General features: G+C 44.6%; 1 protein-coding gene across 2 annotated transcripts in view; it reads left to right on the forward strand.

The window, feature by feature from the left end:
* The window catches only part of ints4 (integrator complex subunit 4), a 71,146-nt gene that overhangs the window by 46,759 nt on the left and 7,039 nt on the right, over positions 1 to 17,348 (forward strand). Inside the window, exons 19-23 of one of the 2 annotated variants that reach the window (XR_007262259.1) lie at positions 3,857 to 3,916; positions 4,397 to 4,556; positions 6,596 to 6,739; positions 9,449 to 9,569; positions 11,607 to 11,912. Coding sequence is in view for 1 of the 2 variants with exons in the window: in XM_048597922.1 (XP_048453879.1) it covers positions 3,857 to 3,916; positions 4,397 to 4,556; positions 6,596 to 6,739; positions 9,449 to 9,569; positions 11,607 to 11,806 (685 nt within the window). In the remaining variant the exon portion in view is untranslated. Of the gene's footprint in view, positions 1 to 3,856; positions 3,917 to 4,396; positions 4,557 to 6,595; positions 6,740 to 9,448; positions 9,570 to 11,606; positions 13,475 to 17,348 lie in introns of those variants that run through there. The other variant, XM_048597922.1, reaches the window with a different exon arrangement.

The raw sequence follows: 17,348 nt of genomic DNA on the forward strand, positions 1-17,348 counted from the left end.
ATAAAGTTAATAATTCGGGTCATCACCTTTCGTCAAAACCAGAGTTCTAAAATGGTAAGACGAAAGGAAGAGGCCATTTGACTCCTCGTCCTTCCCTGTAACCCTACAAAATATCAATCTTTTCTCTTCAGATGCTGTCCAGTTCGCTCTTGTAGGCCGTGATTAAATCTTCTTCCACCCCTGGTTCAGATCCTAACCATCTCCTGTTTAAAAATAACTTTCCTTGTGCAGTTGGTTACTTTGCTAATCATCTTACGTCGGTGCCTCTGGTTCTGGCCTCTTACGCCAATAGAATCTTACTTTTTCCAATCTACCATGTCAAGATTGCTCATAACTTTTCGGATTTCCTCTCAACATTCTGTGACCAAGGAACATTACTGTCGGCAAGCTTCCTTCCAAACCACTCGCCATCCTAATTTGGAAATATGTTGCCGTTCCTTCACTGTCACTGGATCAAAATCCTGGAATTCCCTCCCTAAGGGCATTGTGTGTCTACCTATAGCACATGGACTGCAGTGGTTTAAAAAGACAGCTCACCACCACTTTCTCAAGGGCAACCAGGGATGGGTAACAAATGTTGACTCGGCCAGTGACACGCAAGCCCCATGAATGAATAAAATAAATAAATCTGGAATATCAAGTTAGTCTTAGTGATGGTGACCATGAAACGATTATCAATTGTAAAACCCCATCTAGTTCACTGATGTTCTTTAGGGAAGGAAATCGTCCATCCTTACCTGGTCTGGCCTACATGTGACTCCAGACCCATAGCAATGATGTTGATCTCTTTTGCCTTCTGAAATAGGCTCGAGGGCAAATCAGTTCATGGGCAGTTAAGGACGGGCAACAAATCCTGGGCTTGCACCTACATCCAGTGACTTTAATATTCCCTTCACCTCACACTGCAATAATTTTCATCTGCCACACATCCACCTGTTCCTCCAGCCTGTGTTCTTTTGAGGTCCATCTGTACCCTGTGACAAGCAAAGTAGTTCTCCCTAGTACCAGTCCCAGTCCAAGAAAAACAGCTGCTCACTGTGCCCTTGTTTCATTTACTCAGCAAAATTGTTATTGGATTGAATCACCCTGTTGAAATTAGAGGGAAGTTGAGGGAAAAGGTTTGTACCCAAGGCATGTTGAGGGTCTGGAACCCATGGCCTGAAAGGTTTGCAGAGATTCTGAGGAGCTTATAAAGGGTCAATGCTGAGAGATTGCCTCCACTGGCTGAAAAATCTAAATCACAGAGACAGTCTCAGGATAAGGGGCCTTTCATTTAAGACTAAAATTTTATCCTTAGTGAATCCTTATGAGGATTGGTTGGAAAGTCTAGGCTTGTATCTGCTGAAGTTTAGAAGACTAGGAGGCAACTTGATTGGAACATACAAGATCATGATGGGTCTTGACAAGGTGGATATGGGAACCATGTATCCTGTTGTGGGAGAGTTTAGAAGTAAGGGTCACTGTTTAAAAAAAGCATTGTCTATTTAAAATGGAGGTGAGAAAGATTTCCTCACAGAGGATCGTGAATCTTTGCAACTCTGCTTCCATCACCTTTTCAGAAAGAAAGTCCTCAAATACTTTTAAGGTGGAGATAGATTGATTCTTGATGAGCAAGGGACTGAAAGGTTATCAAGGGTAGCTGGGAAGGTGAAGTAATCAGATCAGTCATGATCTTACTGAATGGTGGGGCAGGCTTGAAGGGCCAAGTGGCCTACTCATACACCTAATTACTTCACTGAGAATTGTGAATCTTTTGGAATTACCTACCCCGGAGGGTTGTGGATCCTCCAATGTTAAATCCGTTTAAGGCGAAACAGACAGGCTTCTCAGAGAACCTGGGGATATAGGGAGCAATGGAGGAAAGATGCAGTAAAAGCCGTGATTGTATTGGATAATGAAGGAAATCCAATGCGTCATGAGCCACAGGAGATGGGTGAGATACTAAACAAATATTTCGCCTCGGTATTTGTTGTGGAGAAGGACGTGGAAGCTGGGTATTAAGGGAAATAAATAGTGATGTCTTTAAAAGAGTTCATATTACAGAAGAGGAGGTGCTGGAGGTCTTAAGATATATAAAGGTAGATAAATCCCCAGGACCTGACAAGGTGTTTCCCAGAAATCTGTGGGAAACTAGGGAAGAGATTGCTGGGCCCCTTGCTGAGATATTTATATCATGGATTGCCACGGGCAAGATGCTGGAGGACTGGAGGTTGGCTTATTTGGTGCCATTATTTAAGAAAGGCTGTAAGTAAAAGCCAAGGAACTATAGCCTGAGCTTAACGTTAAGGGTGGGTAAGTTGTTGATGGGGTATTCTGAGGGACAGGATTTACATGCATTTGGAAAAGCAAGGACTGATTAGAGATAGTCAACATGGCTTTGTGTGTGGGAAATTGTGTCTTGATTGAGTTTTTTGAAGAAGTGACACAGAAGATTGATGAAGGCAGAGTGGTAGACATTGTCTGTACAGACTTCAGTAAGGCGTTCAACAAGGTTCCGCATGATAGAATGTTTAGCAAGGTTAGATCACATGAGATCTAGGGGGAGCTAGCCAATTGGATACAAAATTGGCTTGAAGGTAGGAGACAGAGGGTGCTGATGAAGGATTGTTTCTCAGAGTGGAGGCCTGTGACTAGCGGTGTTCTGAAAGGATCGGTGCTGGGTCCACTGCTTTTCATCATTTACGTAAATGATTAATAGGAGGCATGGTTAGTAAATTTGCAGATGGCGCCACCATGATACCAAAGTAGGTGGTGTAGTGGACAGTGAAGAAGAATATCCCAGAGTACAACAGGACCTTAATCAGATGGGCCAGTGGGCTGAGGAATGGCAGATGTTTAATTTGGATAAATGTGAGGTGTTGCATTTTAGTAAGGCAAACCAGGGCAGGGTTTGTACAGTTACTGGTAGGGCCACGAGCAGTGTAGTCGAATGAACATACCTGCATCCCTAGGTTCATAGTTCCTCAAAAGTGGAGTCGCAGGTGGAGAGGGTGGTGAAAAAGGCATTTGGCACGCTTGTCTTCATTGGTCAGAACATTGACTGTCGGAATTGGGATGTCATGTTGGGCCGTACAGGATATTGTTGAGGCCATTTTTAGAATACTGTGCGCAATTCTAGTCACCCTTCTATAGGGAAGATGTTGTTAAATTTGAGAGGGTGGAGAATTTACAAGGATGTTGCCCGGACTGGAGTTACAGAAAGAGGCTGAATAGCCTGGGACCTTTTTCCTTGGAGCGTCATAGACTGAGGGGTGGCCTTTACAGCGGTTTATAAAATCATGAAGGACATGGATAGGGTGAATGGCCAAGGTCTTTTCCCCAGGGTAGGGAAGTCCAAAACTAGAGGGCATAGGTTTAAGATGAGAGGGAAAAAATTTAAAAAGGACCTGAGGAGTAACTTTTTCATGTAGAGGGTGGTGGGCATATGGAATGAGCTACCAAGGGAAATAGAGGAGGCTGTACAATTACAACATTTAAGAGGCATCTGGATGGGTATATGAATGGGAAGGGTTTGGAGGGTTGTGGGCCAAATGCTGGGAAATGGTCAGATTGGGATGGCTGGTTGGTGTGGACGAATTGGACCGAAGGGTGTGTTTCTGTGCTCTACAACTTTATGACTCTAATGTTGTGCATTCTGATGTAGAGGCAGAAATCCCTATCACACTTCAAACAGAATTAAAGTACCATAACCCTCAGGGCTATGAACTAAGAAAGTGGGATTAGACTGGACAGCTCCTTGTCACCAGATGCAGGCACATGTGCTGAATGGCCTTTTTTGATACACATTTCTGTTGTTCTGTGAGCGCAAGTATTCTCATTAAAGTCTCACTTCCTTCTGTTTGCCTGTTCACTGTAGGATGGAAACCCTGATAAACATGTGCGAGGTATTTCTGCAAGAGATTGAGACCTTTCCAAGGTAAGCGGTGCTGCAGTTTGAGAACCTAAATTAAGTTTAATAAAAATGTAAACAGGGAAGTAAAATGGTGATTTCCACCTCCCCCCCCACCACCACCACCACCAAGACCACCTTGCTCTGTCTTGTTCAGTCACTCTTGCCCCTACTCCTGTACTGACCTCTTTGACCAAATAATCTGGATGCCTGCCTTAACATATGGGCCTGGTGTCAAAGACTTTTTAATAATGGTTCTAAGAAGCTGGCTGGAGTGTTTTTGTGATGTTAAAAATTCTACCGAAATGCAGGTGATTATTCTAAAATGCAGGGGTCCTAATCACTGCCTTTCTGGGTTTTTTAGTCCTGCACTCGATCTGATTTTACGGATTTCCCCTCACCATTGCTCTCTAGACACACCCTTAGCTCCCTCCCAACAAACTCCTCATCACGTCACTTTGTTTCAGCATTGCATTTTAATCATTTCTTTTTCTTCGTCACTTCCAGGTACTTTGCGACAGAACTGCACTACTTACAGGACAGCTTCATTGAGAAGCTGCTGGAGGTTATGCCGAGACTGGTGGCCTGCAAGCCTGCGGAGATGGTGAAGATCCTTCAGACCACTTTACGGCACAGCAGCTTCCTCCTGCTCACCCTCCCAGAACAGGTTTGCATTCCTAGGACCTGGTATTTACTTCTGGAAGGATAGAAGTTAAAGCAGAGACGTTATACTAAATCTGTATTGAATCTTGATTAGAGTATAACATGCTAGTTATGGAAAACATACAGAGGCACAGAAGCAGGGAACGGGTGTGAATTTGCTGACAGGATGCCAGAACTGGGCTTGTGAAGATAACAGCTGAGGGATAAATAGGCTGGTTCTCTTTTCTCAGTCATGTCTTTTCTTGAGGATATGACTTATTGAGGCTTTCTAACTGTGAAAGGTTTAGATAGAATAGACATTTATAATTGAAGGAAGGAGCAAATCTGTAGACTGTGTGTATTGTCTAAAGGATGCTCTGCAGCAACTCAACAAGGTTCCTTTAGCAGCATCTTCCCAGCCCATGACCTCTGCAAAGGACAGGGGCAGCAGATACATGGGAACACCACCCCCTGCAAGTTCCCCTCCAAGCCAATCACCATCCCGACTCAGAAGTATATTTGTCATTCTTTCACTGTCGCTGGGTCAAAATTCTGGAATTCCCTCCCTAAGGGCATTTTGGGTCCACCTACAGCACATAGACTGCAGCGGTTCAAGAAGGCAGCTCATCCCCACCTTCTCAAGGGCAACGAGTCTTGGCCTCAACAGTGATGCCCACGTCCCATGAACAGTTATTAAGAGAAAACCCAATGAGGAATTCAGAAGAAACGTGTTCACCTAGAGGGTGGTGTGAATGTGGAACTCGGTGCCACAGGGAGTGGTTTAAATGAGTCATGTTGATGTCCTCAAGAGGAAGCTGGATAAACACACAAGGGAGATAGGATTAGAACGGGCAAGAACAGAAATAGCTGGACAAACTCAGCAGCTCTGGCGGCATTGGTGGAGAGAATGTAGAGGTGACGTTTTGAGTTTGGTATGACTTCTTCAGAACTCTACTGTTCTTTGTTTTATTGAAGATTAGGATATGCTGGTAGGACTGAACTCAAGTGGAGATAAATTCCAGGGTGTGTTGGTTGGACCAAATTGCCTATTTCCATGCTGGTTGGTGTCGCTGCCAAGACCAGCATTTATTGCCCTTGGATAGAGTGTCATCCTCAGCCTTTATGGAGGACAGTTAAGAGTCAACCACGTTGCTGTGGGTCTAGAGCCAGACCAGGAAAGGATGTCAGATTTCCTTCCCCAAAGAACATCAGTGACGCACATGGGTTTTTACAAGAATGGATGATACTTGTCATGGTTGCTACTGGATTTTAATTTCTCCAGCTGCTATGGTGGGATTTGAACCTGTGTTCCCAGTGCATTAGACCAGGGCTGTGGATTACTTTTCCAGTGAAATTGCCACTACATCACAGTCTTGCCAACAAGTAATTGATATTACGTTTCTCCTAATTTTTGTTTCTGGGTGTGCAGACCTCCAAGGTCTGTATGTGGCATTGCTTTCCACTTTCACTTGTGGACGTCAGTGCGTAACACGCCTGGGCCCTCCAAGCGACCATGCAGCTTGGCAGGAACATTGATCCTATGTAATCTGATGTTTAAAAAGAAAATGAATGTGAGCAGTTGGGGTGAACCACAGCACTTTAGACTGAATATGCCTGTTGCCCTGAGACGCGCTCCAGGATGCTGCACAGAATCTGCAGGACGTGAATGTGACAGGCTAGGATATCCTCTCTCTAGGAAGGTGAAGGCTAAAGAGTTGCCTGATACTCTTCTCGCCTTGTATGACACAGCAGTTAACATACTCTGGTATTATAAACTTCATTGTCTAGCTCAGAGCCAGTCCAAACTCCGTTAGTGTCACATTGGTTTGCAGGATAACCGTGGTCAGGTGGTGGCTGTTTATTCAGCACAGCAAACAAGGTCAGCATAGTGAAAGCTGGTACTGCTGCGCAGTGTTAACGGTGTGCTGCACAGTCAGCAGCGTGGTCCAGGGAGATGTTGAAATTAGCCTTGCAGCTATTGAGCTGCTATTCTGGAAGGGGGAGGGCAAATGGGACAGGAACTGCACCTGCTTCTCGTACTGGACTAACACTTTTGTTTGGTAGGTTCACCGAGCCTCTGCGACAATCATTGAGCCAACAGGAGAGTCTGACAACCCTCTGAGATTCACCTCCGGCCTGGTGGTAGCGTTGGATGTTGATGCCACGCTAGAGCATGTACAGGATCCCCAGAACACTGTCAAGGTGCAGGTATGTGGCCAAAAATCAATGGGGCATGCACTATACCTATTAGCAGTAGCTTACTTTATGTCCGCGGAATTCTCAACCCAAGAGGATGGTGGAAGCTCAGTTGCGGAGCAATTACGGCAATCAGTAAATTTCTGGATACTGAGGGAATGGAGAGTTCTGGTGGTTTTCAAATTTTCAGTGTACACTCATCCACTTTTTGTGGGAGAGAGTTCCAGATTCTCACTCCCCTTAATGTGAGGAAGTGCTTCCTGACATCATGAGATTGATCTAGCAGATAAGGTTAAAGATAATCCCAAGAGCTTTTATAGCTATATTAAGAGTAAAAAGGTGCCTAGGGAGAGAGTAGGTCCCCTTAAAGATCAGCATGGCCGTCTCTGTGTGGAGCCACAGGAGATGGGGGAGATTTATAATGAATAGTTCTCCTCAGTGTTTACTGAGGGAGAGAATCATGGATGTTAAAGAAATAAGGGAAACAAGTGGGGATGTTTTAGACTGCATACATACCATCAGAGAGGAGGTGGTGGCAGCCTTAAAGCACGTTAAGGTGGATAAATCCCTTGGGCCTGATCAAGTCCATCCTCGGACACTGTGAGAGGCTAGGGAAGAAATTGCAGAGGCCCTTGCAGAGATTTTTGCTTCATCTTTAGCCACTGGTGAAGTTCTGGAAGAGTGGAGGGTGGCTAATGTTGTTCCATTGTTTAAGAAAGGTAGCAAAGACAAGCCTAGCAACTACAGGCCAGTGAGCCTGACATCAGTGGTCGGCAAGTAATTGGAGAGGATACTGAGGGACAGGATCAACCGATATTTGGATAGTCAGGGTCTGATTAGTAGGGATAGTCGACATGGATTTGTGCACAGGAAGCCATGTCTGACAAATGTTTTAGAGTATTTCGAAGAGGTAACCAAGGGGATGGATGAGGGTAGGGTAGTGGATGTTGTCTGTGTGGACTTTAGTAAAGCCTTTGACAAGGTTCCACACGGCAGGCTAATCATTAAGGTTAGGTTGCATGGAAATCCAGCGAGAGCAAGCTAATTGGATTCAAAATTGGCTTGATGGTAGGAAGCAGAGTGATGGTTGAAGGTTGTTTCTCGGACTAGAGGCCTGCGACTAGTGGTGTGCCACAGGGGTCAGTGCTGGGACCTTTGTTATTTGTTATTTACATAAATGATCTGGATGTGAATGTACAAGGCATGATTAGTAAGTTTATGGATGATACAAAATTAGGAGGTATCGTTGATGGTGAGGAAGTTTATCAAAAATTACAGAGCGATCGTGATCAGGTGGGGCAATTGGGCTGAGGATTGGCAAATGCAATTCAATACAGATAAGTGTGAGGTGGTGCATTTTGGAAAGTCAAACCAAGGTAGGACTTGTGCAGTAAATGGTAAGGTCCTGAGGAGTGTTGTGGAACAGAGGGACCTAGGAATACAAGTACACAGTTTGTTGAAAGTGGCGTCACAGGTGGATGGGGTGGAGAAGAAGGCATTTAGCATGCTGGCCATCATCGGTCGAGGCATTGAATATAGGAGTTGGAACGTTATGTTACAGTTGTATAAGTCATCAGTGAGGGCACACTTGGAGTATTGTGCACAGTTTTAGTCGCCCTGTTATAGGAAAGACATAGTTAAACTGGAAAGTGTGCAAAGAAGATTTACGAGGATATTACCAGGACTAGTAGGCCTGAGTTATAGGGAGAGGTTGGCCAGGATAGGACTTTATTCCTTAGAACTTAGGACAGTAAGGGGCGACCTTTATTGAGGTGTATAAAATCATGAGGGGCATAGATAGGATGAATGCATATAGTCTTTTTCCCAGGGATAGGGAATTGAAAACTAGAGGGTGTAGGTTTAAGGTGAGAGGGGATAGATTTAAGGAGGGCCTGAGGGGCAACCTCTTCACGCAGAGAGTGGTGCGTATGTGGAATGGGCTGCCGGAGCAAGTGGTTGAGGCAGGTAAAATAGCAACAATTAAAAACCATTTGGCTAAGTACATGGATGAGAAGGGTTTAGAGGAATATTGACCAAATGCGGGCAATTGGAACCCACTGACTGGGCACCAGGGTCAGCTTGGGCCCAAGAGCCTGATTACATGCTGTATTACTCTGAATCAACTCTATGACTATATCAGCTTGATGCTTGAATAATCATCTTCTGTTATTTCTCCACTACCCCACTTATATCCAGAAATCTAGCAATCTTTATCTTGAACATACTCAGGACTGAGCCTTCATAGAGTGAAGAGATTCCTCCTCATCTCAGTCCTAAAAGGCCTACCCCTTGTTCTGATTGATAATGTATCTCCTGGTTTTGGACTCAACTGACAGGGGAAACATCCCAACAAATCTACCCTGTCACACTCTGTCAGAACTTCTACAAGTTCCAATGATGCCTCAGTCAGCAAAACTCTAGACATTACATGTCCAGTTTCTTCAATCTCTCCTCATTGAGATTTATTTTCTGTTTTGAAAATTTCTGTTGAATCTGCTTCCACTGATCTCTCAGCAGATTGCAAAAGTTTGCTGTGTCAAAGAACAGATCAACGCAAAAAAAATACATTTTTCAATTATCTCTAATCTGTTAAGGGGTGCCAAAAATTCTTCTGTCTCCTTGAGTAGAGCAGGTGCAAACAGGCAGGTCTGTCAGGAGATCCATTGCAAACAAGGAACTGGGCAGCTATGTAACTGAAGTTGTCTCTGGTGTCACTTACAGATCATGTATCCAGATGGGCAGGCACACATCATCCACCCTAAGCCAGCTGATTTTCGCAATCCTGGGCCTGGAAGACACAGGTTGATTACACAAGTCTATCTCTCTCACACAGCCTGGACAGGTAAACTTGTTTAGTGCTGAAATAACAAGAACCTAGTGTAACATAACTATAGAGATAATACAGTCTTTCGCAGAATCATAGGTGTTCAGGCACCAGAATAAATGTTTAAGGGGAGTACAAGGATAATACCAGAATTGGGAGATTATATCTGTTAAAAACAGAACGAGCTAGGGTTCTTATTCTTTCAATGGATGTGGGCATCACTGGGCGAAACTGGTGTTTGTTGACCATCACTAATTACCCTTGAACTGCGTGACTTGTTTGGCAATTTTCTATCAGTGTTATAATACATCATCGTTCATGTGAGTTTTGTTGGGTTAAAATCCTGGAATTCCTTCCCTAACAGTATTGTGGGTCTACCTACAGCACATAGACTGCATCAGTTCAAGAAAGCAGCTCACCACTATCTCAAAGGCAACTAGGAATGGGCAATAAATGCTGGCCCAGCCAGCAACACCCTCATACCATGAAGGAATTAAAAAAAAAATAAGTTGATGTGGTGAATTAAAGAAGGATAGGAGGCTTGTGTGGTGTGTAACCACCAGCAGAAGCCTGTCTTGCCTGAAAGGCCTGTTTCTGTGCTATTTATCCTATGTCAAAGAATGGACACAGAGCCAAAGCCAGAAATATGAGGTGGGGGTGACTGGAAGCTTAGTTACATCTTTAAAAATTCACTTGTGGGACAAGGGCATTGCTGGCAGGGCCGGATGAGGATGACCAGGACACTGTCATCAATTGTTATAAAAAGCCATCTGGTTCAGAAGTGACTTCAAGGAAGGAAATCTGCCATCCTTACCTGGACTTCAGATCCACAATAATGTAGGTACCTCTTAACTGCCCCCTAAAATAGCTCAGTTCAATGGCAGCGATGCCAACTTCCCATGAAAGAATAAGAAAAGCTCTGAAGGCACTATGGCGAGCAGTGAGATGGTGTTGGGATGGGGCTGGTGTGGAAGAGGTGTTGGTGCAAAAGGCACCAGGATTAGAAAAATGGAAACTTCAGGGGTTAGTTTTGGGTTTTATATTCCTTTACGGGATCTGAGCATCATTGGCAAGGCCAGCATTTATTATCCATCCCAAATTCCCAAATTACCCTTCTTTCAAATGGGCAGGATCTTACTGTGGGAACTCCAGATGCGCACACTGTAAACTCCGAGGAAGAGATTTGAAGATTTTGCACCCGATGTCATTTGTCCTCTGCTATTTTTCTCAGTCAGTGTCCTCCTTTCCCAAAACGCTGATCCTCTGCTGAAATTTATTCAACCCGCTGTTCATGTCAAAGTCAAACAGTGATAGTGATACAGTTCACCCAAAATGTCCAATGTTCCCTCTGGTCCCCTGTGCTGAAGGTGGTCTTTGAAACCCTGATAGGCTGGCCCTGCGGAGATGGTGCTCCCTTTGAAGCCCAGGCTGCTTTTGTGGCTCTGTGTGTGTGTATACACATCTCTCAATACCCTTGATAACAACAACTTGTATCTATAAAATGGTCCAAGACTCTTGGTAGGAACATTATCAAACAATTTGACAAATCAAATACATTAAACGATTAAGAGAATTTAACAAAGAATTATGGATGCTGGACATCTGAAAAGAAAACCAAAATTGCTGGAGAAATTCAGCAAATCTGGCAGCACCTGTGGAGAGAAAAAAAAGTTAACGCTTTTACTATCGATAAAATTTTGTTGAGCAAATATATTAAGGGATATGGCGCAAAGACACGTATATAAATTAGGCCACAGATCAGACATGAGATCATTGAATGATGGACAACTTTCAGGGCTGAATGGCCTGCTCTTTTTTCTGGGTTCCCATGAATGGTTCCATGGGTGAGGAACTTAAGTTAAGTAAACAGTTACGTAGTTATGTTCCAGTGACCCATCAGTTCTGAAGGAGAGTCACTGGACTTTAAACGTTAACTTTGCTTTCTTTCTAAAGATATTAGGAGAGATGGTCAAAAGCCTTGTCAAAAGTTTTAAGAAACAATTCAAGGAGAAAAGGGAGCCTCAGTGACCTTATTTATTCCATCCTATCCCACAGAGCCTTGTCAAATTGAGGTGCAGCTGCTGCTGGCCTACAGTTCGAGTAAAAGCAGGACGTGCAGTTTGACTACGGGCTCCAGACCAGCCTGGAGTGACAGCCTGGATGGCTTGCCACAGACAGATAATATCATCGAGGGCACCATTAATCTCAGCAAACAAGTCAAGGTCTACCTGATGCCCAAACCAGCCAGGCGCTGAGGAGGAGCAGTGTCAGGGATACAAGAGAGAGAGGAATAAGACTCAGCTGAGCTGGACAAGGATGTTAAAAGACAAGGATGTGAACCAGCTGATGGGATCTGCTCAGGTTTGTTGTCTGGCCGCGAATTAAAACATCAGGGAGTGGCAGGGAATGTAAGCTGGGAGAGCAGCCTCATTACTCAAGCAGTCTAACTGGTAATTGGGAATGTCAGAACCAACTGGAATCAACAGACCCGGAGATAAATCTCATGCTGCCTGTCAAAGATTTTTTTTTTTTTAGCTCTGCACTGTTTCAGGCACTGAACTGTTCAGGCAAAGGTGGTAAATATGAGTGGTGCATGACTCAGGAACTGTTACATTCTTGGGGTATGCGTAAGTCCTTCACAACATGGAGTGACCCGAAATGGATTTTGCTCGAGATTCGATTCTGAACTTGCTGGCCCACATGACAGTAGTCACAGCTCTACAACCCTGCCTCCGTGTTTCACAGCAGAGCACAGCCCAGGATCTAAACGCAGATCCTTTCTGAAGGCTGCAGCTTGGTATTGAATAAGCTGGGCCTCGCCAGTGGAAGCCATTGAAGTGCAGTCTGAACCCCAAGCCCAGAGAGAGTGGGGGTGGGGGAAGGAAATCATGCCAGGGTTCTGGCATCTGATCATCGTCCAGTGACTGCCCACCACTGCCAGACGCTCCAGGTTTGTGAGGATGAGATTGAGTCTAGCCGACTTGGTTCCCATGTGGAGTAGCCAGCTAGCACAAGTTGAGAGTTGACACCGAGATGGCATCTGGACAGGTAAATGTTTGTGAAATCACAGCTGGGTGTAAAATAGTGCCTTACTTTCAAACAGAGTCTAGAGTTAGGGGGCAGGAACCCCTAATATCACTGCAGCCACTGTGTTAACTCTAGGAGTCTAGCAAACCCACTGCCTGACACGCCAGTTCTGTGAGCTCCTGTGTATAATGCAGATTGTTGGGAGTGTCCTGTGTATAATGCAGATTGTTGGGAGCGGGAGATACTTGCTGGATGTGGTATTGGGAAGCTACTGGGGCAGGTAATCTTGTTTCAGTCCTTCATAGGAACATGAGCTAGGCACAGGCTATTCGGGCCATCAAGTCTACTCCACCATTCAATGGGATCGTGCCTCACCTGATTGATTGTGGCCTCAGCTAGACTTCCCTACCTTCCTCCCAAAACCCTTGATGATCAAAAATCTATCAACTCAGTCTTGAATATATTCAATGATGCAGAAGTTGCTGGGGAAGAGAATTCCAAATGTGAAGAAAGAACTCCTCCATCTTGGGTGGGAGAGCTTTTTAAACAGGGGTAGATCTCCCCACAATTGGAAACATCCTCTGAGCACCCACCCTGCAGAGCTGTCTCAATCTTATGCTTCAATAATCTGCCAAATCTTTTACTGCCCAGTAATGGACCAGTTTGTGCATTACCCTGTGTAGATGTGTGGACTTGAGCTTCATTTTTCAAAATGTCGGGTGCCACTCTGAATTGTGTTTTTAAACTACTCTGTCATGGTGAGATAGAGGCAGAGACATTGGCAGATCCAGAGCACAGTGCGAAGTTGGCTTCAATGAACAAGTTTTATTTTTGTGGGTGCAGTTGGTACCTATTTCTTTTTTAAACAAATAAATTGGAAATGATTTTCACAGAAACTTTGTTCTGATTACTTCTCTGAGCTCCTAATTCCTGGAGATGGAAGCATGAGCACATGGAGGATACAGATGGGGTTAATGGAACTTTATTTGGGGAGTCTTAGCCAGTTCTAGATTCTCCCACAAGAAGAAGCATCTTCTGCACATCTACTCTGTCAAGACCCCTTTTATGTTTCAGTCCAATGTTGTTTTACTCTTGAACTCCAGTAAAGTCCATTGGACACAATTCTAGTCTGTCCAACCTTGCCTCATAAGGCACTTTCCCTCCTACATTCCAGCTGTTAGTTTGGTAAGCCTTCTCCAAACTGCTTTCAATGCATTTATATTGTTCCTTAAATAAGATGACCAAGTCAGGAGTGTGATGAAATACTCTCCACTTGCCTGAATGAGCGTAGCTCCAACAGCACTCAAGGAGCTTAACACCATCCAGGACAAAGCAGCCCGCTTGGTTTGCACCACATCCACAAACATCCACTCCCTCCACCAATGACACTTTGTAGCTGCTGTGTGTACTATCTACAAGATGCACTTCAGAAATTCACCAAAGATCCTTAGACAGCACCTTCCAAACCCATGAGCACTTCCATCTAGAAGGACAAGGGCAGCAGATACATTGGAACACCACCTGCAGGCTCTCCTCCAAGCTACTCGCCATCCAGACTTGGAAATATATTGCTGTTCGTTCACTGTCACTGGGCTAAAATCCTGGAATTACCTCCCTAACAGCATTGTGGGCCAACCCACAGCAGGTGGACTGTTGTGGTTCAAGAAGGCAGCTCACTACCACCTTGTCAAGGGCAGCTTGGGACAGGCAATGAATGCTGACCCAGCCAGAAACACCCACATCCCATGAATGAATATTTTTTAAAATTGTACACAGTATTCCAGATGTGACTTGTATAACTAAAACACAACCTGCTCCCTCTTTATTCAATTCCCCCCACAAAAATGACAATCCATTAACTTTCCTAATTACTTGCTGCAGTTGCATACTAATCTTTTGTGATTCATTTGCTAGGACACCCAGATTCTTCTGCATCTCCAAGCTCTGCAATATTTTACCATTTAGACAATATACTTCTCTTTTATTCTCCCAGCCAAAATGGACAATTTCACATTTTTACACGTTTCCATTTGTTAGATCTTTGTCCACTCACCTAACCCATCTATACTCCACTGTAGATGCTTTACGTTTTCTTCATATCTTTGTGTCATCTACAAATTTGACAACTATACCATCTGTCCTGTCGTCCAAGTCATTGCATAAAGTGAACACAATTGTGGCCCCAGCACTGAATCCTGCGGTACACCACTTGTTACATCTTGCTTACCTGAAAAAGGCCCATTTACCCCAAACCAAAGTGCTGCCCAACACCATGAGCTTTTATTTTCCACAATGACCTTTGAAATGCAGCAGGGGATACCTGACCAAAACTGCAGCAAAACTTCCCAATAAAAGCAAGAATAATTTTTTCCAACAAAATGCAATGAGTGGAAGGTGGCTATGTAATATGCTGTGTGCTGTCAGTATCCACATTTTGTTGCCGTACAGTCACTTGGTATGATGAATGGGGCAAGGGACCCAATTGTTGCCATTCGTGGAATCATACAATGTGAAACAGGCTATTCAGCCCATCCAGTCTTTACAGAACCTTTGGAAATCTGAAATTGAAGCAGAAATGTCTGGGAATACTCAACAGGCAAAGCAGCATCCGCGTAGAGAAAATCAGAGTTAGCATTTTAGGTTGATGACCTTTCATCAGAATTGAAGGTAGGTAGAAATGTAGAAGATTTTAAGCCAGTGAAAAGGAGCAGAAGAACAAAGGAAAATATCTGTAGTAGGGTGGAGGACTGAACAGATTAAATATCAAAAGCCAAAAGGACTGCGGATGCTGTAAAACAGGATCAAAAACAGAAGTTGTTGGAAAAGCTCAGCAGGTCTGGCAGCATCTGTGAAGAAAAAATCAAGAGTTAACATTTCGGGTCCAGTGACCCTTCCTCAGAACTGAGGAAGTGTGGAGTTCTGAGGAAGCGTCACTGGACCCGAAACGTTGACGCTTGATTTTTTTTTTCTTCACAGATGCTGCCAGACCTGCTGAGCTTTTCCAGCAACTTCTGTTTTTGTTCCTTAAATAATGAAAGGTTTCATGATCCACCAGCCAAAGAGAGTTGGAGTGGATGTTGTGAAGAAGCAAAGTTTTTGACTTTAATGAGGTATGAATTAGAAGATAAAAGATCTAGATGCTTGGGGAAGCTTGTCATGTGAAAGTACCACCTTGCTCCCAGGTTTTACTTTCTGTTCATGACTTCCTGGAATTGCACTGAAGCACAATGCAAACTCAAGAAACCTCTCCTCATCATCCGTTGTGGCATTCCTCTAGACCTCAACACTGAGTTTAACAACCTCCGTTCATAACCACTGCTTTCATTGTGTCCTAAATGTTTGTTTCTCCTTTTGATTTGTTTGTTTTGCTGTTTTGTCTTTTGTTTTCTCCTTTATCCTTTCACGTGGCATTCAGATTCCCAGCATCCACAATATTTTGCTTTTAAAGATCAGAAGACATTGGAGCTGAAGTGAGCCATTCGGTCTCCTTTGCCATTCAGTGAGATCGTGGCTGATCTGATAATCCTCAACTCCACTTTCCTACCTCTTCCCAATAAGTCTTTATTCCCTTACTGATTAAAAATCTATCCATCTCAGCCTTGAACATACTTAATGACCCTGCCTCGACAGCCCTTTGTGATAAAGAATTTCACAGATTCACCACCCTCTGAAAGAAGAAATTCCTCAACATCTCTAATAAAACAAAGAACTACAGCTGCTGGAAATCTGAAACAAAAACAGAAACTGCTGGAGAAAACTCAGCAGCTCTGGCAGCGTCTTCAGAACTGAAGTCAGATTTTGACAGACCTCCTGAGCTTTTTCCAGCAGTTTCTGTTTTTGTTCCTGAGTTCATAGGCATGAAGCTGGAAAAGCACAGCAGGTCAGACAGCAGAAGAGGGGCTGGAAAGTCAACATTTCGGGCTGAAACCCTTTGTAAGGCCTGGGGGAGTCCTGACGAAAGGTTTCAGCCCAAAACGTTGATTTTCCTGCTCCTATGATGCTGTGCTTTTTTAGCGTCGTGCCTATAGACTCTGGCTTCCAACATCTGCAATCCTTATTGTCTATGTTTTTGTTCCTCTTCATCTCTTGTCTTAAATGGGCAACTCTTACTCTAAGATGATGCCCTCTGGTCCTAGAGTCTCCCACAACGGAACACAGCGTCCGCTCCACACTCCCCTCCAGCTCCACCACACCCAGCACTTTTCCCTGCAACCGCAGGAAGTGCTACACCTGCCCCCACACCTCCTCCCTCACCCCCATCCCAGGCCCCAAGAAGACTTTCCACATCAAGCAGATGTTCACCTGCACATCTGCCAATGTGGTATACTGCATCCGCTGTACCCGGTGTGGCTTCCTCTACATCGGGGAAACCAAGCGGAGACTCGGGGACCGCTTTGCAGAACACCTACGCTTGGTTCGCAACAAACAACTGCACCTCCCAGTCGCGAACCATTTCAACTCCCCCTCCCATTCCTCAGACGACATGTCCATCCTGGGCCTCCTGCAGTGCCACAACGATGCCACCCGAAGGTTGCAGGAACAGCAACTCATATTCCGCTTGGGAACCCTGCAGCCCAATGGTATCAATGTGGATTTCACAAGTGTTAAAATCTCCCCTCCCCCCACCGCATCCCAAAACCAGTCCAGCTCGTCCCTGCCTCCCTAACTTGTTCTTCCTCCCACCTATCCCCTCCTCCCACCTCAAGCCGCACCTCCATCTCCTACCGACCAACCTCATCCCGCCCCCTTGACCTGTCCGTCCTCCCTGGA

The sequence above is a fragment of the Rhincodon typus genome, chromosome 6, assembly GCF_021869965.1.
Source record: "Rhincodon typus isolate 14 chromosome 6, sRhiTyp1.1, whole genome shotgun sequence".
Classification (NCBI taxonomy): domain Eukaryota; kingdom Metazoa; phylum Chordata; class Chondrichthyes; order Orectolobiformes; family Rhincodontidae; genus Rhincodon; species Rhincodon typus.